At 37.1% G+C, this 21,634-nt stretch overlaps 1 protein-coding gene and 1 non-coding gene across 2 annotated transcripts in view; one reads left to right on the top strand and one right to left on the bottom strand.

Annotated features, from left to right (window-relative positions):
- PRDM5 (PR/SET domain 5) overlaps window positions 1–21,634 on the top strand; it is a 206,369-nt gene that overhangs the window by 90,727 nt on the left and 94,008 nt on the right. Inside the window, exons 4-9 of the mRNA XM_060147419.1 lie at window positions 1,133–1,307; window positions 3,683–3,857; window positions 5,374–5,495; window positions 9,364–9,443; window positions 13,978–14,062; window positions 15,307–15,464. Of these exons, the coding sequence (XP_060003402.1) occupies window positions 1,133–1,307; window positions 3,683–3,857; window positions 5,374–5,495; window positions 9,364–9,443; window positions 13,978–14,062; window positions 15,307–15,464 (795 nt within the window). The remainder of the gene's footprint in view (window positions 1–1,132; window positions 1,308–3,682; window positions 3,858–5,373; window positions 5,496–9,363; window positions 9,444–13,977; window positions 14,063–15,306; window positions 15,465–21,634) is intronic.
- LOC132520160 (U6 spliceosomal RNA) lies at window positions 10,932–11,038 on the bottom strand. Its single transcript, XR_009540518.1, has one exon. It is a non-coding gene; the product is annotated as a U6 spliceosomal RNA (small nuclear RNA).

Here is a 21,634-nt window from a genome sequence, read left to right as displayed (position 1 = left end):
AACTGTGTAAAAGACATCAATTCAGGGTGTTTCTCCTGGGGACTGCCGGCTAAGCAGCCCCAATTCTGGCTTCCCTGGTAATTGGCCCCAGGCCTAGAGGGGCTTTTTTTTTTTTTTCCTTCGGTACGCGGGCCTCTCACTGTTGTGGCCTCTCCCGTTGCGGAGCACAGGCTCCGGACGCGCAGGCTCAGTGGCCATGGCTCACGGGCCCAGCCGCTCCGCGGCATGTGGGATCTTCCCGGACTGAGGCACGAACCCACGTCCCCTGCATCGACAGGCGGACTCTCAATCACTGCGCCACCAGGGAAGCCCCACAGGGGCTTTTTGTATCGTTGGTTCCAAGTATGAAGTTTCTCTGGGGTTTCCTTGGGTTATTCTTTGCTGCATTCCTCTTCTCAGTCTGTTATGGGTTGAGATTTCTTCTGCGTTAGCAACCCTGGCTAATTTCTTCTTCTAGAATTTTCTAAAAAATGGTGGTATGTTAAGGGTGGAACTTGCTTTCTTCTTTCTTCTGTCATTTTAGTGGGATTTAGGTACATGTGACGACCCAGTCAATGTTTTGAACCTCCCAGGTACCTAGTGTTTTTTCTATTCCCGGTCCAGCTTTTTGGAAATTCTTTCAGGGTTCATTTGCAGTTCCTCTGGTTTGTGTTATAGCTTGAAAGTTTTCTTCTTTCAGTTTTGCATTTTATATTAATCATAATTAAGTCATTGATATCTCATTGCTCTCTGTTTGGGTTCAGAAATGACACCATTACTTAACAAATTTATTTTCTACTGCATTTATGGACCTCCACAAGGTGTTACTGCATAAAACCAATTAATGATGCAAAATTTAACTTTTAGAAATTTAAATAATTATCCTTATTTCATTTGGTAGGTATAAATATCACTATCTTTAATATATATTTGTAGTTTATTTGCCAGGTGACTAAATATTGTCAGTTTCCTTTTTCAGTGTTCAGATCAAGTGGAGATATAAAAAACGGAGCAGTAACTTTTCATGAGCCCATGATACTCAGTGTATCTTAAAAATGATTTCTTAGTTACTATCAAAAATGAATGATTTAGCTTTTTTTATTATTGAGATATATTGGTCATATAACAGCACATATTTTTAATTTTGTCTCAGGAAGGAGAAAACATTTTCTATTTGGCAATTGAAGATATAGAAACAGATACAGAGCTTCTGATTGGCTACCTGGATAGTGACATGGAGGCCGATGAAGAAGAACAGCAAATTATGACAATGATCAAAGAAGAGGAAGGTAAAAATTCTAAAGGACAATCAACAGCTGGCAGAAAAGGTATTACCTCTAATTGATGGTCCGAGAGAATGAAAATTGTAGGAGAAATAAAGTTTGAACTGTGCTTGATTATAATTGCAATATAATAGGGTGTTCTCAAAATAAAGTTAGTTTTTGTCAGAACTCTCGGAGGATATTCAGTTGTGTGCCTCTCTTCCAGCAGGAAGGGAATGATGGGCTGGGGTGGGTGATGGACGTGCCCTGTAGGACTGCCAAGGTCAGTGGCAGCTCCCAGCTTTCACTGCTCTCACTGGTGGGTAGCCAGTAATGAGGATTTTTGTACTCCAGCCCCGAGTCTGACATTCATGCATGTTATAACCAGGCAAGTCACCAACTCTGAGACTTTACTTTCTCATCTGCACATGGGGAGAGGTGAGTGCAGGGGTCCTGCTGGGCCCTGTGGGATTATTCCTGGGCTTCACTCTTAAGATCCTTTGAGAATCTGGAGCATCTGGAAATCTTTCTTTGCTCTGATCATAGAGGCCTACAGCATTGCTGGGTTGTTCTAGTAGGGTAACCAAAAATGTATGATGACCATAGGTAGACTTGCTTAAATCAGCCCTGCAATCTAGGAGGTAGATGTCACTTTTTGTCATCTGCCAGGGAATAATCAATTGTTATTAGGGCTTGTTTCTGTTTTGTTGTGTTTTACTCCTGATGGGCTTTGACGGAAATTTGAATGGTGTTAAGGGTGTTCACATTTTGTAAAAGGTTAATACTTACTATAGAGAATTTTTCCATTTTGCTTAACAAAGCCACTTCAGAAGTGACACTGGTTTCTTTAGTCACTGTGGTATTAATGTCTTTTATATGAATTTTCTATTCTAACTGTATGTCATTGGCTGAAAAAGTATGAGTATTCCCAGTATTGCCAGATTATGCTTCTGTTTCTTTATTTTAGTTGGAGTATTTAAAAGGAAGATGAGGACAGGCTATCTGTTTTGTCTTTCCAAATATGCATTATGCTGTTTGGAATGTCAGATTTGGGGTGATGGGAATTATTTCTGTACTATTCTATGTTTTCTTTATTTTTGTATTTATTTTCAGCGTTGCCCCCAGGGTACAGTATTACTGTGTCCACTATTTTACCTTAAAAATAAGTCTCCTACTTATTACTACCCTGATTTTTCTTTATTTAGTTAACAAAATGTCAATTTCTATTACTTTGGTAAGAAGAATCAACAGAAACACAGATTCTTAGAACATATGAATCACGTGCTTATATTGTTGATATTTTCAGTTTAGAATTCAGTTTTGTTTATAAAAGCAAAATATAAAAACAAACAAACAAAAACCCCCCAAAACAGAAGCAAAACCAACCAAACAGTGATCAAAAGAAACAAAGAATCCACTCAAATGTCAAACAATGGAGAGTTTGGTTAAATAAGTAAATTATGGTACCTTAAGTTTAAAAAAAATTTGACTTGAGAAAATATTAAATGGAAAAAAGAGCAATACATGAAATTGCATAAAAAGTATGATCATAAAGGTTCTTAGACTGCACATGAAATATGAATGCACAAAAGACAACTCAGGCATGGAAATAGATTACAGCAGTTGTCTCTTCATGGTGGGGTTATTGGTGATTTTTATTCTCTTCATATTTTCTGCATTTTATCTAAATCTAACCTTGGGACTTCCCTGGTGGTCCAGTGGTTAAGACTTCTCCTTGCAGCACAGGGGGTGCGGGTTCGATCCCTGGTTGGGGAGCTAAGATCCCATCTGCTTCGCAGCCAAAAAACTAAAACGTGAAACAGAAGCAATATGGTAACACATTCAATAAAGACTTTAAAAATGGTCCACATCCAAAAAAAATCTTAAAAAAATTAATCTTATTTGATAACCAGAAAACATATGTAATTTAAGAAGCACACTTTGAAAAATTTGGGTAGAGCCATGAGATCCATATAGGACTGACAGCCAGAGAGACAGTGGAGCCTCACTCCGCTACTGTAATGAGTGCTGTTTTTATGACCTTGGCCTTTTTTTCATATATATGTGAGATTCCCCTTGGTAATTCAACATAGTTCCCCTTGGTTGAGTTTTTCTCTTTTTGCAGCTAAAAGTGAACTCAGGATAACCCGTTTCAGGGAAGACTTTGCTGTTGCAATTCAACATTTGTTATAACTCTTTGATGTGAAAAGTTAGTGTTACAGGGTAAATTAAACATTGATTTTGATTTGTATTAATTTGGTGAAACACAAGTTAAATGATTTAAAAAATAATGTATTCTAGTAACACTTCCTATTATTTTTCATGGGCAACCTATTCATACTCATAGAGGTAATAAAAATTTACTAATCTGGTACCATTAAGCACCATTAATTTTGATTTTAAAATGAGGGCAAAACTGAGCAGTTCTTGGCTCTTCGCAGGTCGCTTTGGCTGTAAAGAGGACTATGCCTGTCCCCAGTGTGAATCGAGTTTTACCAGTGAGGAAATTCTTGCTGAGCATCTTCAGACATTGCACCAGAAACCCACAGAGGAGAAAGAATTTAAGTGCAAGAGCTGTGGGAAGAAATTCCCAGTTAAACAGGCTTTGCAAAGACAGTGCGTACATTCAAGAGTATATCTAAAATTATAAGCTGACACGTTAACTGTTTCATTCCGTTTGTCTTACAGTTTCTAACCTGTGTGCGTGTGTGATGGTGTGTGTGTAGAAATTAAGCATTCTCTATTGTCACTGTCATAAACTTCTCTTAGTATATGTAGTACATTGGTTTTTGAAACATTCTGATTATGAAGTTTAACAAGTAAACATTGTTTATGCTAATCAATCTTTGTCCATTTAATAACTTGCCATTAAATATTAAGCTCATTGGTGTACTAATTTGAAATCTGATATGCATAATTTAGCTAGTGCTTTGAGGTGGCAGATCAAGTTTCAGCGGTCTGCATTCGATATTCCCTCTGAAATCTGTAAAAAAAAAAAAAAAAAGAAAAGAAATAGTTTAAGAAATGGAGAGAGTTCAGAGTATGAAGAATACAGGGCCATTTTGGGAAGCACTGTTTATTTCCTAGCGATGTTGGAGAAATAATTTAAAGATGAATATGTACAAGATATGATGATGAAATGAATTAAATGGTCCCAGTCATTGCTCTGCACCCTTTATTATTTTAAATATATTAACAGCATATTAAGTTATCCTTTTACTTAAGTATTGTACAGTATCGTGAATTATTAAAAATGAGAAAGTGGATACATATATTTATAGACTTATTTTTAACAGAATGTCACCTTGCATATGAGCAAGAAATCTTTAACATAGGCTTAATGTTTCATTTTTTAATTCATTAAAGTAAAATTCTGAAACATGCTGTATTTCATATTAAGACAGTTTTCATATGTGCATCCACTTTTGCTTATGAAATTTGAGGTGAAAAATTTCTGTTCAAAACTTAATCTTAAAACTTGGAAATTCTCTTATACACTCTTTAAAAAACCAAGCAAGGGCTATATAGTTTTTAATGAGTAGATTTTAAAACTGCATTCTAGTCAGCTTTTATTCAATTTAGTATTACATATTCTACACCAAACATACTTTTGCTGAGCTGAGTCTTATAGTTCAACTGCAGGTGCTACTTAAAAGTTTAAAGGGCAAAAGGCAGAATGAAAGGAGAGATCATGAATGTGACTTCATTCAAAGTAGAGATATTTTCATAAGTCTTTGTCTTAGACTTCCAGTTTTTGTTTTTTGTCCATTTCCCCTCAGTGTTCTTCAGTGCTCAGCGAAAAGCAGTCTGAAGGATTCTTCACGAAGTTTTCAGTGCTCTGTTTGCAATTCTTCCTTCAGTTCAGCGTCAAGGTTTTGTATCTGAGTTATCAGATGGCTGTTACATAGTTGCGGGTCATCATAGGCATGCATGCTTTCATGCTTCTTAGTGATTTAGTATGATATGGCTGCAGAATTTCAGTGCTTTCCTTCCTACCTGCCTAGGTAACACTTGTAATGACCCTGAAACTCTACTGGGGAGCATGCATTACAAAAGCCAGCCTGGATGTTAGAAGTTTGTAGGTGTCTTCACCATTTCTTCTCCCTGTTTCCCATTCCTGGTTGTCTTGTAGTTTTGAGCAGCACCAGGAGACTTGCCGAGGAGATGCCAGGTTTGTGTGTAAGGCTGACAGCTGTGGAAAGAGACTGAAGAGCAAGGATGCCCTGAGAAGACACCAGGAAAACATTCACGCCGGTGAGAACTCATCAGAGGGTTGTTTTTAAAGGGGCTTCCTCTCCCCAGGCCACAGCGATCTGTTTTTAATTCTCACTCTTGAGGAGAGAGCTTGCTTTTCCATTGTATTTCACACAGATGTAGAGCTCTGGAAATGGAATTTTTTTCTTCCACTGAGCACTGTTTTTTTTTGATTTCAGCAATATTCGTCATTTTTCCTATCTCTGAATTAATCATAACTGGAAACCTAAGCTAGAATCTAGTTGTGCTTGGTAGCCAGGTGCATTAAGAATTAATGTTTTAAATAATAATTTTAATATTTTAGCGTGTGAAATTTCTCTTTTAGTAGATATATTTTAAAACTGTTAAGTGATGCCCTTCTGCCTTAATATTTTTACAGTAAAATTCCATTTTTAATAATCCTTATATTTCTTCTATATTGGAGAAAATTACTGGCTACATTTTGACATGCTAATTGAATATATTTGGATTTATAAAGTAGATACTATTTGAATTCCTTCTAATGGCTAGCTAAACAATAAGACAAATAGAAAATTTGTCACTTAGATTTCATCTGCTTTGCACATGGTAAATGTATTTTGACTTTAGGGATTGAATCTGTTGCACTAAATAGAACAGATGATTATTGTCAGAGTTAATGTTTTATTTCTTCAGTGTCTTTTCCTTAAAGGAGGCTGAGGTTCATGGCACTCCTCTTATCCTTCTATACTTACATTTTTCTCATGTGTTTACTTTTGCCATTGGCTTCTGGGTGGAAATGTCTTTCTGCAAATGAGGAAAGTGTTATTTCTTTTCTCCTATCCTGTTTATTCTCACATTCAGGAGAAAAGAATAACTGGTACTTGGTTTCTGTTTCCTATACTTGTTCATTGTCCAAAAAGTGTCTCTTTTAACGCTAGTTACAACTTCGCACCACCAGTTTGGGCTGCACGCTCAGTACAAGCCATATTTGAAAGCTCAGGGTGGCTGAAGGTATGGCTTGTGAAATGTGGCTTCAGAATGGTGCACATCGCTTGGACTTCACAGTGTTCTGATTTCTTTCTTTCCTTTTGAAGGATATAGAAAAGATGACATTTTTCTGAATTCTTTCTACTTGGGCCTTTCCCGTCTTTGCAAAAGGCAATCATAACTTTTTGATAGACCTGTCTCTTCCTAGTTTTTGTTTTTTTAAAGCTGTTATGTTTAAAATGCTGTTCTTAATTTTCTCCGTCTTTGCCTGCAATGTATTATAACAAATCTTTCATGTCATTTTTAAAGTTAACTTTGCTGAACTAAGTAAAAAAACAGATGCACACTGAAACTCTGGAAACTTGCATTCTTGTTATTGGGCATGTGGTCTTCAGACTGTGCTGGAAGCATAATTTCTTTGAGGCTTCTTGTAGTTGGTCTTGGATATTAAAATATTACTGATTCTGAAAACTTACGGTGATTTTGTAGGAAATAACGTAAAAGGAAGTCTCTTATTTTTCTGTGTTGTGGATCACATAAAATATGAAACTTACTGTATTGCAGCCAGAGGCCACCATGCATACTTTTTGCTGGAATTGGTGCTCAATCGGTCATTCACAGCCCCTCTCTTGCTTCTTCCCTTGCATCTGTTAGCTACACGGACATTTGGGGAAAGAATATTCCATATTCAGAACAGCGAAAAAAGCAGTGTTCATACACATGGTCGTAGAACGCTTTACTGTAGAAAGACAAAGGTATTCAAGGAAAGAGAAGATCTTGCAGCTTTTACCACTGACAATGACAAATGTTCCTCATTAGATGATATGAATTGAAGATGCTGAGAAGAGAGAAGCTGAATTTTTAAATATGGATCACATTTTTCCATAGAAACTGTAACATACGGTGGGTAGGTTCTCAGACTAGCTCCTAGAAGCACGCTTAACCCACATAGTGCTGAAACTCGCAGTACTTAAGTGACTACGTATTCAGTACAGTTGTATTAATTTTCAGTGCATCTCCTACCTTTGTAAGTAATGTGTTCCTGACTGTTTTTGAAAGCTGAATCAGAAAGTCAAATGTCAGACTTAACCTGAATATAGTAAAACTAAAATGGTATAAAGTCTAGCTGTGGCTTTGTAGATGCTCTTGTCCTTGAACCTGGGGAAGCTTGTAGGGTGACCTTCCCAGTTACTCAAGAGGAAACAGTGAAGGGTCTAACTTCCTTAATTCACCTTAACCATCTTTCTCTTTTGATTTCGATTCTGCGGTTGCTGACAGAGATTTTGTATATATGGGAAATAACATTTATCTACATTCTCAGGCAAACAGTCATAAACTTTTCCCATGTTTCTTCTCTGAGGAACTAGGATTCCAGTCCTAGGATGAAGAACAGAAGCTATAGGAGGAGAGAAGAGGTTGAAGAGTAGGGATGGGGGTTTGGTGTATTGCCTGTGATTCTAGCTGGAGGAGCCATGGCAGGAGTATTGGGATAAGGTGAAACAGGTGGTTGTGGAAATGTCACTTCTCTTTCTCTTCTCTCCCTCAAGCCTGACCTACCTTCTGGGAAAGAATAAGGTGTAGTCTCAGAGAGCAGCTGAGTTGAGGGATAAGCTAGGGAAATAAAGGATTGTGGGTTAAAGGAGGGACATACCCGCTGGTGCAAGCTGGAAAAGAGGGAATATTCTTTCTCAGTGGCCCCTCATGTATAATAGATATGGATGGAGAATTGATGACCAAATGCATGCTGTCGGATATTCATTTTCCTCGGGAGAATTTTCTCCTTTAGTAGCCACATTACTTGTCAATCACCAAGAAAATTTTTCTTGGCTGTACTATTTGGCATGCTAAAAATAGTGCATTATATGAAATCCGTATCTTGAATGATAAGACAAAAATTAATCTCTTCCTTTTTCTGAAAGTGTTGCTGTCTCGTAAACACAGTCTTTTAATCAAGTCATTTTGTAATCATGTTTTCTACTGATTTTAGATTTCTTTCAAGAAAATAGAGAAGTGAGGTCGTGGATGAGGTTGAGGTTTTGGCAGGAATAGCCATGGATTAGTCATTTTGGGGGCCAGGCAGTGGCTGCATGGTGGTTCCTTTTATTATTTGTTTACTTTTTGAGTATTTGTAGTCAATCAATTAAAAATTGAAAAACCATTCTGTGGTTACTTATGAGCGTGCAGATGATATTGTTATTATATCGTATTTGAAAATCTTGTTTTGTTGAATCTTTTGTTTTTTATAACCACTGTGAAATTTGAAATTTGAAATGGTCTACTATAATTATAATCACTCTATAAGAAGACAAAACTGAGCTTTGTTTTGATTTGTAAAATAATATGAATGCCAATATAATGTTTCATTGTTCTTGATTTTACCTTATTCTGGTTTTTAACATTAATATGATAAATCATATACTCTCAGATCTTGCAGGCTGATCAAGTCTAGTGCTGAAAAGAATAATCTCTGAATTCCATTTTTAAAAATCCAGCTGATTAAATCAAATATTCTGTTAAAATTTAAAGCAAGTAGCAAAATCAACTTACGAGTTAATAAATACAGGTTTTCTTCTATGTACACATTTGATTAATTTTAATTTTTCACGGAAGTGTGCTTTTCTCTTTTAATACTAAATTAGAACGTGGAAAGGTGAAAGGCCCATTTTATATATGTAGAAAGTGGTATACCAAGCTGAATATTTCTCAGATTTTGAAAGCGTTTAAAATGTAGCCTCTTCTTTATCTGAGTTTAATGGATATATCTGCAACACTGAAAATTTTGGAGTTGTAAGTTAAGAAGATGAAATACCTGTTTAGAAATTATAAATCACCTAGAAACACTGTATCTAATACTCCTCTTAATATTCTCATATAAATCATGGTGGTATTTTATTTTATTTTGTTTGTTGTTTTTGTTTAGGGGATCCTAAGAAAAAACTCATATGTTCAGTGTGCAATAAAAAGTGTTCTTCAGCATCAAGCCTGCAGGAACATAGGAAGGTCAGTAAGATAAAGACTAATGCTCATCATAGTGTAAGATCTTTTAGTCATTTATAGTGTCGGCCATGAAAATTTTTAGCTGATTTTTATATTGTAAAGACAGAGTTTTGTCATTAATTTAACTACTAACATATTCTAAAATGCAAGACTGATATGCAGAAGAGTGAACTCTCGCAAAAGAATATTTTGAGTTGTTTATTGTTGTTCAGAATTAGTAGAAATATTTCTCCAACACAGTATTGTGTCTGACTGACACCTCGTACGGGTTTCAAGCTTTCCCAGTTGCTGTTTGCTCAGGAAATACTATATATTTGAGGAAACCATATATTTTTGTGTATTTATGATATGCTCTGCAGTGACATTTAGCTTAAAATGGATGCATATTATAGTTAAGTGTGGCAAAACGAAGACAAAGAGCTCTATTATTTTGAAGAGCTAAAAATAATGTAGAAGAATGTCAGAGTGTTGTTAGCAGAAACGATTATGCCGTTGACCCTTGAACAACAGAGGTTTGAACTGTGCTGGTCCACTTTTAGCAGATTTTTCCAGTAAATACATACTCCAGTACTACACGATCAGGGGTTGGTTGACTATGCAGATGCGGAGGGCCCGCTGTAAAGTTACACGATTTTTTCACAGCAGGGAGAGGTTGGGGGGTGGGAGTGGGGTGCAGTGGGTCCAACCCCCAAACCCCTGTGTTGCTCAAGGGCCAACTGTGTTAGGAGAAAATAAATTTAATACATTTTGCAATAAGCATTAAATTTACTAAGTTGCTATCTTAATGTGAAAGTTATCCTGAAAAGTAAGTGACAGTTATTAACCCTAACAACATTAGCACTAGGTAATAGAATTTTCGACAGAATAGAATTAAATTAAAATTTAGATTTTGTTCATATCATGGCAGAGTCCAAAAATATATTTTATGTTATATTATAATAACAAAGATATAAATGATTATTTCCTGAGTTCATATATTATTTTTTCAGAATATCTAGGAGCATATAATATTGTCTTTTAGTCATTTAATACTAAAGAAGAGAGGAGATGATACTAGTGAAAGTGAAATTTTACTTTTGTTATGGTTTGTAAGTTGAATTTTGTCTCTGTGTGTGTGTCTGTATTCCAAAATAACTTGACAGGCCTTAAAACTCATATGATATTCAGTGCTGTAGCTCCAAGCATGTGCTGTGGATTTAACCTGTAACATGTAAGACAGTTGAATTGTTAAGATGTCTGAGGTTATATCCTACATGTTGAATGATTATGATCCTTAGGGAGAAATAATCCAACAGCACTGGACAGGAGTGAAGACAGTGGATGTCACCTTCTTCTGTCCCTAACCCCCCATGTAACACTGGGCCTGTGTTCTCTCATTTATGAAGTGTGACTTTTGAACTGATCAGTGTCTTTTAATTACTTCTCTTAAGTGCCATGAAACTACTTTTTTTTTCTTTTCAGTTTCCATGTGGTTATTTTATCAGATTGTTTAAAAATATGGAGTACTTCAAGAATTTGCATATAATTCCTATTCAGGGACCATGCTAATCTTCTCTGTATCATCCCAAATTTAGTGCACGTGCTGCTGAAGCAAGCACTGAAGCTACCTTTTAAGGAAGTTTTGCACAGAACTCCAGTCCAGATGCTGCTGCTTTTACGTCTCTCTTCCTCCCTTCTCATCACCCTTAAGGTTTCTGAAGCAGAACCTAGTCTGAGACAAAAAGATTAAATCCAGTTGAATAAACATTAAAAAAAAAATCCTCATACTTTTATAATTCTTTGATTTCCTTCCCTGATCTTAAGAAGTTGAAATTTAAGATATCTTACCAAATTTCAGATTTTCCCAAATAGACTATTTCAACAAAGTTGGTAGTGGGGCATATTTCTGAAAAGTGTTCTCTTTTCCATTTATTTTCTTCATAACATAAGAACTTTTCCCCCAGGGAATATCTTGGTAGATGTAAACCCTACCTGGTGGTGGTGGAATACAGCCATTCTGTTTCTGCAAATGTTAATAACTTAGTAGCTCAGTGCAGCTCTTCATTACAGCATAACTCCTCTGACTCAGCCTTTCTGAAGCCACAGGCAGCTTTTACTGACTCCATTTTTGACTGTTCTTATAGTTGGGTATGTCTAATGTCTAATAGAGTTTGGCTGTAGTATTGCACCTTGCCAGTAGATGGTGCTGTATGAATAGGTCAAATTTATATTATAGTCTAGAACAGTGTCTTACATTACTGTGTACTGCCCTATATTACAATAAGATATATTATGATCCTCCTGAAAATTATTTAATTTGGGACTTCAAATGATAAGTTATTACCATCCATGTCAATTTAATAAGCTGGACATTTTACAAAAGGTGCTTTACTTAGCATTAGGCATTAATTAGTGTCATTTTCACTTAAAATCTGATTGTTCTATTAAAACTTTTTTAGGAGTTTTGAGAATAGCTTTGGATTGAATTTTCCACTATAAGATAGGCAATACAAAAATGCTTTCATGTACAGTAAATATTCTTTTTTATAATTTTGATAATATCAATTCAATTCAACCTTTAAAAATGTTTCATGGGGCTTCCCTGGTGGCGCAGTGGTTGAGAGTCCGCCTGCCGATGCAGGGGACACGGCTTCGTGCCCCGGTCCGGGAAGATCCCACATGCCGCGGAGCGGCTGGGCCCGTGAGCCATGGCCGCTGAGCCTGCGCGTCCGGAGCCTGTGCTCCGCAACGGGAGAGGCCACAACAGTGAGAGGCCCGCGTACCGCAAAAAAAAAAAATAAATAAATAAAAATGTTTCATGTTTCAGAAGCCATGAGAGTTAAGTGAACAAATATATTTTGCAGTAATTTATTTAACAGCTGCCACTTTCATATGGATAATTTAAAATTTGTATATACTAATTAAAATTTAACATTAAAAATGAAAATAAATATGTTTTCATTTATGTATGTCTCAGAAGGCACATCATCATTTTTTAGAGTAGCTTATTATAAAAGATATATGTTACAGAAACAGAGTTTAAGAATATAAATCTGTTCCTATTATCTTTAAATAAACATTACACCTCATATAATTGCTGTGAGCGTCTTTGATGATTGAAGATGTTGCCTTTAAAATTTCTTAGGCTGAAAGTTTTCCTGCTGTACTATGTGGTACTTGCCTTCCTCAGACCTGTCATGTGGCTGGACATAGGCTTAAGGCACAGACTGCAGACCAGGGATCTGTGAGCCTTGCCCCAGCTTCCGTTTTCCTTCCTGGTGACGTCTTTTCACCATTCCTGCCTTGAGTTCCTCTGCGGTCACTTAGGTCAGGGGAGCCATTTACCAGTCCTCCACTCTTTACTCATTGCTGTACCAGTTCAGGGTCTTCTGCCTTGGCTTTCACTCTGTAGTGGCGCTAGATATCCTGTAAGGATCACCACAGTATCTTGGCTTCCTGCAGAAGGACCTTTGCTTGTCTGGGGTTTAGTTTTGTGAGCACTACCTTTAATGAGGTTGAAACAAAAACAGGACCTCATCAAAACCATTTTTGAATCTTCAGCAAAATGGTATGATGCTCTTATTCATTGGAGTGATCAACATTTCTAATATAAGGCTTCTTGCAACACATTCCTCTTAGAACTTTGTACATTGTTACTGGTAATAAACTAAGCTTCTGCTTTTCATACCGCCTATTCAATTTCTCTGATTAAGTCTCTGGGAGGGAAGGAACTAAATTTAATATTAAACTGTAATATTTATTTAGCCGGTTGTTTGCTAAAGTTATGCTCCTCCCCCTTATTATAATTTTTTAAAAATAAAACTAATAAAGTTTTTTATTGTGGTCGTCCTATCCTGTGAGAGTTTTGCAGTGAGCTAAATGCTTTTCAGAATCATGTATCTCCTTGTCTCTAACATTAATTAATGTGTTGTTCTGTACTACATATATTTAAGTTTAAAGGAGTGTTGACTACTGTAAAGGGGATATTTTTACTGGCAAGTTACGTATTTCCAAGTCTAAATTTGTGCATAACAGAGACTTAATATATACTAGGTATAATTTTTTACAGAGAGTGTAAATTTATTATGCACTTTAAAAATAGGTCAGCTGTTTTACATATTTAAATAATGTGCAGTCTTACTTTTTTTTTTTTTTTTTTTTTTTTGCGTTACGCGGGCCTCTCACTGTTGTGGCCTCTCCCGTTGCGGAGCACAGGCTCCGGACGCGCAGGCTCAGCGGCCATGGCTCACGGGCCCAGCCGCTCCGCGGCATGTGGGATCTTCCCTGACCGGGGCACGAACCTGTGTCCCCTGCATCGGCAGGCGGACTCTCAACCACTGTGCCACCAGGGAAGCCCCATTTTTTTAATAATATGTTTCTACTAGGTAACATGTTCATTGCATTTTCAATTTATGTAGGATAGTGTAAACAAATTAGGGCTGAATTATATAGTTTGGATATTGCAGTAGCAACTGTCCACATGTTTATACTTTTACTTGAGCTCTGTACAGTTTTTGGCTTTGATAGTTGACTTAACTGTCAATTTAACGTTTTGCAGATTCATGAGGTATTTGATTGTCAAGAATGTATGAAGAAATTCATTTCAGCTAATCAGCTAAAACGTCATATGATCACCCACTCAGGTAAAATACATATTTTTCCATTTGTATTGAAATCTCTACAAAAGATTCACCTCGTCATTTTCAGGAGCTCTGAGAGTGGTAATCAGGAGACCTGGTTATTAGTTCCAGGTTGGCCATTGACCGGCCATGTGATTTTGAACAAGTTACTTAGCTTCTCGACCTCAGTTTGTTTCTGAAGCATATGTGGTTGGACTAAATGAAATGGAAGATCTTCAAACTCACCATTTAATTTGTTACCTAATCCTCCTTGAGCCTCTGTTTCTGTATTCTTCATCTGTGAAAAGATATCCTACCTTTCAAAATTGCTGTTCAGGTTAAACGAAGTCATCTATGTACCACGCTAGCAGAGTGTCTGAAATTTAGGAGCGATTCAACAATTATAGTTCCGACATTTCTAGATGTTTTCACATTCTAACTAAGGAACTAATACATGTTAGTGAGAAATTTATAAATACATTTTGAGAATGTAAGTTTTTAAAGCTATAGTTTCATTTTAAGCAAGTTTGAGTAATAGGTCAGTTACACAGACTTAGAAAAATTCAGCTCTGAAAATAACTTTTGCTTTATGAAGTCTCTTTTCTAGAGTTTAGAATGTCTGTACTTTGAGACCATTTAAGTCAGAATGTTTTTGAATAGCTACTTCATTTGGAGACAGATATAGATATTTTGGCAAATGAAAACGGAAGATCAAAAATGGTGGATCGAAAATAGAAGATCTGGTGGCCTTCAGATACGCTTTGTTTGAAAAAGTTGTCATCATTACATGAATATTGTATAAATGTGGATTTTACCCAGCAACCTAAATGTGTAGTTTCTGCTGAGAATTGGAAGCTCGGCCTGTATGGGGTCTGTTGGCCCAGCAGGAGGCAGGTCTGTCCTTTACCTTCATCACTGTCAGGCCACTCACCCTTTGCATTCGGAGTTGTGACCCTGACTTGAACTCATACCGATCAGCAGATTTTTCATCTAGAAGTAGGATTTCTTCCTTGAATTGAAACTTCATCTTTATATCTAAGCTACTTTATACATTTAGCTTGCAAATAGACCAATAAAAGAACAAACTGATGTTTCTTTTGTGAATAGGCTCACATATCTAACAGATGGATTGGGTAATAGATGGTTTCAGTTGTTTGGATCGTGTTTTAGTTGACTTATCCATAAGAAGTAATACAAGGTAAGGCTGTTTTCCTTTTTATCCTTTACCTTTATATAGATATGAGATTGTCTCCACTCATTTTTCACAGAAAAACGACCCTATAATTGTGAGATTTGTAATAAATCTTTCAAGAGGCTCGATCAAGTGGGTGCTCACAAAGTAATACACAGTGAAGATAAACCTTACAAATGCAAGCTTTGTGGAAAGGGATTTGCCCACAGAAATGTTTACAAGAATCACAAGAAGGTAAAAGCTTATTAATATTGTTATAAACATATGTATTTTTGCTGATTTCCTGATATAATTACCAATTGTTTACCTTCAAAGAAGTTTTTGGATATCCGAGTCATGCTGTACATATGAAGTAATTGGATAAGATCTTGCTTCTGTTTTCTAACCACTCACTCAGGCCGTAACCCCTGTGGCCTTGTTTCCTATCTGTATTCTCCACTGACACTGTTCTCCTCACAAGCAGAGTGTCATCCAGTGTTTTCCAGTGTTGCAGTAACTGCAAAGTCTTCTCTTCTTTCTTTCTATAAAGTTTGACACTCTTGCTCTTGTTACCTTTTGGAAATCCTCTTCATCTATCGCGCCATTTTAGTGACTCTGCTAGGTCTTCTGCCAGTTTCTCTGAGGGCTTCTTTGTTCTCTGAACCCTCCCCCAGGGGGTTATCCCGGCTGCTTTGACTGTAGGCCTCTTCTATGTTCTCAGTGTCCACTATATCCATGAATTCTGGTACAAACTCTGTACTGATGATTTCCAAGTGATTTATTTTGTTAATCCCAGCTCTCAGACACACGTTTGCCACTGCTCGTGTGATACATAACTGGGCACCTTTTGACCTAATGAATTTAGCACGCTCCAGATAACTTCACTTTTGGAAGTTTCTGTTAAGGACAAAAGCATCTAATTACCCCTGTCTCTTTCTGTAATATTAGCCCCTTTTTAGAATTAGAAGCTAATTCTTAAAGATTGTACCCTCTACGTTGCCTTATCACCGTCACAATCATCCATTGCTTTACCATTTCCACATCCCGATCATGGCTCATCTTCATCACTTTAATACCCATCTCATTCAGCTTCTTGTTACTTATCACTTCCCACTTATTCAGCTGACTAGATAAATCATCCCAAAGCACAACTCTATCACTCTTGTACTCTAATATTATAAGTAGATTTCCAGCACCTATTAACATATGATGCTTTACCCTGTCACTCGGAGTTCTCTACACCATGACCTCAGCTTCCTTTTCCAGCTTTGTATCCTCCTATTTTCTGCATGAGACATATCAAAAACAACTCAGCATGACCCCTCTAACTTTTCCCGTCCCTCCTTTCTAGCAGGACTCTCTTCAAGTTACAGTCTCTTAGTTTCGTCTATTGATTTTTGTTTGCATTTCCTACACTTTACTCAAGTTCTTGTATCAGAAAGTTAGTTTTGGGCTTCCCTGGTGGTGCAGTGGTTGAGAGTCCACCTGCCGATGCAGGGACGCGGGTTCGTGCCCCAGTCTGGGAAGATCCCACATGCCACAGAGTGGCTGGGCCCGTGAGCCATGGCCGCTGGTCCTGGGCGTCCGGAGCCTGTGCTCCGCAAGGGGAGAGGCCACAACAGTGAGAGGCCCGCGTACCGCAAAAAAAAAAAAAAAAAAAAAAAAGAAAGTTTTATCTAATCTACTTTGTGTAGGTAATAAATAAAGTTTGAATTGAATTCAGAAAATGTGTGCAAAGATATTCATTGTCTTAGAAGTGTATGTTTAAATTTGTGATGTGATACATATTTGCTTATTGATTTTGGTATATTGTAGGATGCTATTAAACAACGTATAAATAATGCATTTTCAAATAACTTCTTACCTTTTTATTTGCAATATTCCATTGGAATTATAATTATTTCAGTATTTATTGGGACTTTACAAACACATCATTTTATCTCTTTAAATCATTTAAGAAGTTACAGTATCAGTTTCAGCTTCAGTCTAAAAAGAAAAGAAAAGGCAGATTTACGAAAGAGTAAACAGGATTGATTGATGGTGTACCAAATCATCTCTGCCTAATTTCTTGCTGACTGCCCTTATGTTTAACTCAGGCATTATATGTTCAGAGGCAGGACCACATTCATTACTGCTGCACTGGAATTACATGCCTATAAAAAATTATCTGGCTAGTTTCCTGCTAAGTCTCTGGAACCCTCTTGCTCCTTTCTTTGATGAAACTGATCTACCCACATTTACGAGTTTTTCACAGTTTGACTTATGTTATATGCCATATGGGAATTTGACACAGGATCTTTGCACCATCTCTCATACCTTTAATCATAAATCATATGAAAGTAATAATGATGCCTTGGGAAGGATAGAAACAACGATGCCTGTAATTTCCAAAATGGAAAGCACATTCAATCCTTCTGCTGTGGACAGTTGTGCTTCTCACTGTGTTATGATCCTAGCGTGTATTTGGTATGGTTACATGAAAATGTTTAAAATATTTTCCAAGAGTTATGGTGAAAAAAGCAAATCAACTTTTTCTTCCTTCGTTATTCATTAGTGGCCAGTTCCAAACCTAAAAAGTAAGGATATGCAAGGAAAGCAGAAAAAAAACCCACTAAAAGTCAGACCCATCTTCATCATGTAGCATGACCAAAGGTTGTTATTTTAAATAAATTATTCTTTGGGGTTTTTGATTATGTAACTTGCGTATTTCTATTATACTTATTTGGTTTATTTTGGGGTCAATTCTTTTAACATTTAAATTTGCTTGAAAAGGAAATGTTTTCATTGTGATGGACAATAGGGCGTGAAATTTTGAAGGAGTGATTTCTGTTTCTTAAACTTAATTACTTGTTTCGTCATCCTGCCAGTTATACAAGCTCAATAGGTCAAAATTAGTTTTTCTTTTCCCTAATCCTTTCTGACAGTCATTTAACCTGATTCATAGTTGTATTTTTAGGATCTAGTTAAATAAAGATTGTTCGTCTGGATCCACCTATATTCTGTGATCCTTTAAATCACAATTGGAGAGACATTTCAGAACCGCAGGAAACAGAAATTAATTAGTCTTCACCCTCCATTTTGCTCCCTGTCAGATTTAAAGCAAAGCCAAACTGAGATGTGTATAGTGCTTTCTACTCCTGTGACGGGTGTGGTATCTGGATGGGCTGAGCCATCTTGGATCCTGGAGCTGGCACTACTTGCTTGATGATGGGAATGAATACAGAGAGGTTTTGTCCTGATTAAGTCATAGACAAGCTCCTGGGGGAAAGAGCTGTGTCTATTCAAATGAGAGACCTGTTTTCCTGACCTTTATATGACCTTCAAGGGATGAACATTAGAAGCTGATGAGGAACTCTGGTCATAACCTCTCCTAAAATAATTCCATTGGGTGTCCTCTACTAACACCTCATCCAGTGATTTCCAAATTCTGGGCCATGACCACTTTGTGGGTCTTGAAGTAATTAACTGGGTCATGAATAGAATAGAATAGAACAGAAGAGAATAGAATAGAATAAAAAATACAATAGAAAGTATGAGAGTAAGGGTCATTTAATGAAATAATACACGTGTGTGTGTGTCTGTGTGTATGTGTTAGATTTTGATATAAAAATTATCTTTTCGGTCATGATCAGACAGTTTGAAAGACACTGCAGGTCAGACTTTGTGCAGGTGAGATTTTATTAGACCTTAAAGAAAAGGACAGGTCTCTCTATAAAGAAATCAGGGATTAGGTTCTAAGACCATAATATATGGCATAAATTTTACGTAATAAAAGAAATCTTTGTCAGTCTCTAAGAAAGGTGCCAAGTTGTAGATTGAAAGACAGTGGCTCAGTAATTCCATCACAACCACTTTTTCCTTCAACTTTGCATCAGATTTCTCTTCTTCAGGTGGGTTGTAGGTGAAGTAGTGGGTGGTTCATTTAAGGTGTTGTACGTCCAGAATTGCCTATTTTTGTGTTCTAGAAGCACATTCACAAGGATGAGATGCTCACACTAAGGGGGGCATGCATGTAGGAATTGAACCTGACAGAGGAAAGGAACAGATACAGATGTTCCTCTGAAGCTCATTTAGTTAATGGCAAATTGCTTACCCTGTTTCAGTTATTTTTCTTCGGTGGATGATGGGATGGCATCGTACAGTTTCTAATGTAAGCACCTTATTTCTCGTACTAGACAGTAAGCTTTGAAGATAGATGCTGCACTTTAATTCATGGCACCTGTTGACCACATTGTGCTTTGAATGTGGCAGACATTTTCCGAATGAATAAAAATGCATGAAAAAATTATCCCAAATAAATGATTTAATGTTCTTAGTTAAATGGTAGTTATGATACAAGGAGTGATTTCTCTAAATCTCTATTTGCCATATGTATTGCAGCATTTTTCCCTTTCTGAGCACTCCCTTTCTTGACTTTATGAGCATATCAGTGATCTAGTGATCCACTGAAAAATCATGGTTGTGTTCCTTCTGCACTGGGTTTATCAGCCCGAGATAGCTAAGAACTCTTTAAACCTTTCATTTGAAGACACTGCACAGTTCTAATTTTCTAAACCCTTTCCTGGCTCTGAGTTAGATATTTCACACGTAGCTCACTTACTCCCAAATCAGTGATGGCCCTTTGTCCCCTGAGAAACTTTAATAGAAGAACCTGCCTCCCAGCTTGCTTCTGCTTCCCCAGATTATGATTGAAGAGCCGTCAACTAAAGACTGTGCCTTGGTGTTTCCCTGAACCACAGCATTGCTGCTGCTCTTCAGAGCTTTCTTCACCCCGGTTCCTGTGGGCACAGGGCCTTGCCTTCCAGGTCTCTAGCCTCTGACTCTTGCCTTGGCCTTAAAGGTTCAGACTGGCACCCACCTCCAGAGTACTGCCTTTGTTCTTTGCTCTTTACCAGCCCAGCCCAACCCAGGGGTTGAGCTCACTTTACTTGACGCGCCTGATCAAGTGCACACCGTAAGCCTTCTTAAAACCGCAAAGGGAAATGTTCTTTATTTTTTAATTAATTTTGTTTTCCTTTTTTTTCCTTTGTAGTAGACATCTTACGAAAACAAATCCCTAAAATCATACATGAATGCATGGGTAGTCAGTTATGCAGCTTAGGTTAGAATCCCCGGCACCAGCCACGCTCCCTTCTGCCTACCACGTTTCTAGGCCCCTTCCCAGTGAATAGCCTCTGGGCTTTCCCAAGTATATTAACAACTGTACGCGTTGTTGTACAAATTATTTGTTCATTATTACCACATCTACTACTATATTCAAAGGCGGGTGATCCTAGTAACTGGAGGATATTTTGTAGACTGAGTAAAATTCAGTTTTTATCCTCAGCATAATGCCGTTGACATACTTTAAGTCACTGTAATGGGCTGGAATAGGGAAGATTAGAAATGGGAAGGTGCGAGCTGGAGGTGGTTGGGTGGCAGAGCTGGGAAGGTGGGGGGTAGAAGGTGGGAATGGTGACCATTGGAATGGAGAAGAGAGTGTAATAAGAGACTCCAGAGTGTTAGGTTGGGAGGGGCGCTTTCAAATGCTGTAAGTACAGAGCACCTCCTTCGTCACCCTAGTAAATCGTCAGGAACTTCCACGTTCCACACTGATGTTTGTGTGTAAGAGGATGTGCTTTTTGGGTGGAGCTTGGAGAAAAACACAAGGTCTCGGCTACCCATCTGGGAGAAAAGTATATTTAAATGTAAATGGTTTTATGACACAGATGTGATTCAGGAACTTACTTCTTTGCCTTGACATTATGACTTGGAGAGCATTTCAGGTAGGTTCATATAAAGCTACTCATTTTTTATGACCCTTACTATTTCGATACTTCAGTGAACATCCTTTTACATAAAACTTTGTAACTTTGCCAAGAGTATTTATGCAACTAGATCTTAGGTATGGAATTTATGGGTCAGATATTAAGTTTACTTTAAATTTTGATTGCTCCTGCCCAACTGCCTTCTGAAAAAGCTCTTATTTTCACTTAGTAGTGATGAAAGTGCTCCGTGCCATCACAAACATCTATGTTATCAGCCTTTTTTTTTTTTTTTTTTCAGTCTGAGAAGTGAAAGGTGATGTTTCATTGCATTTTAGCAATGGTGGGTGAAATTCTTTTTATGTTTTTTTTTTTCCATTTTTCTTCTGAGAAATGCTTGTAGGTACTCTTTGTCCTTTTTCTGCTGGCCTATTTGGCTGTTTTCTTATTGATTTCTAGGAGCTCTATAGATATTATGAATATCAATACTTTGCTGTTTTTGTTTCTAATATTTGTCCCCATCTATCAACTTGCATCTTTTGAGTAAAGAAGTTTTACATTTTTATGTTTTCAAGTATGACATGGATTATGAGTTTTATGGCTTCTGAGTATTTATAGCTTCTGAGTTTTAAGTCTTATTTAGAAAACTTTCTTATTCCAAGATTATGCAAATACTCGTCA

The sequence above is a fragment of the Lagenorhynchus albirostris genome, chromosome 4 (genome assembly GCF_949774975.1).
Source record: "Lagenorhynchus albirostris chromosome 4, mLagAlb1.1, whole genome shotgun sequence".
In the NCBI taxonomy this organism is placed as follows: Eukaryota; Metazoa; Chordata; class Mammalia; order Artiodactyla; family Delphinidae; genus Lagenorhynchus; species Lagenorhynchus albirostris.
The sequence above is the reverse complement of the archived record's forward strand: the minus strand, read 5'-3'. Positions and strand labels throughout refer to the sequence as shown.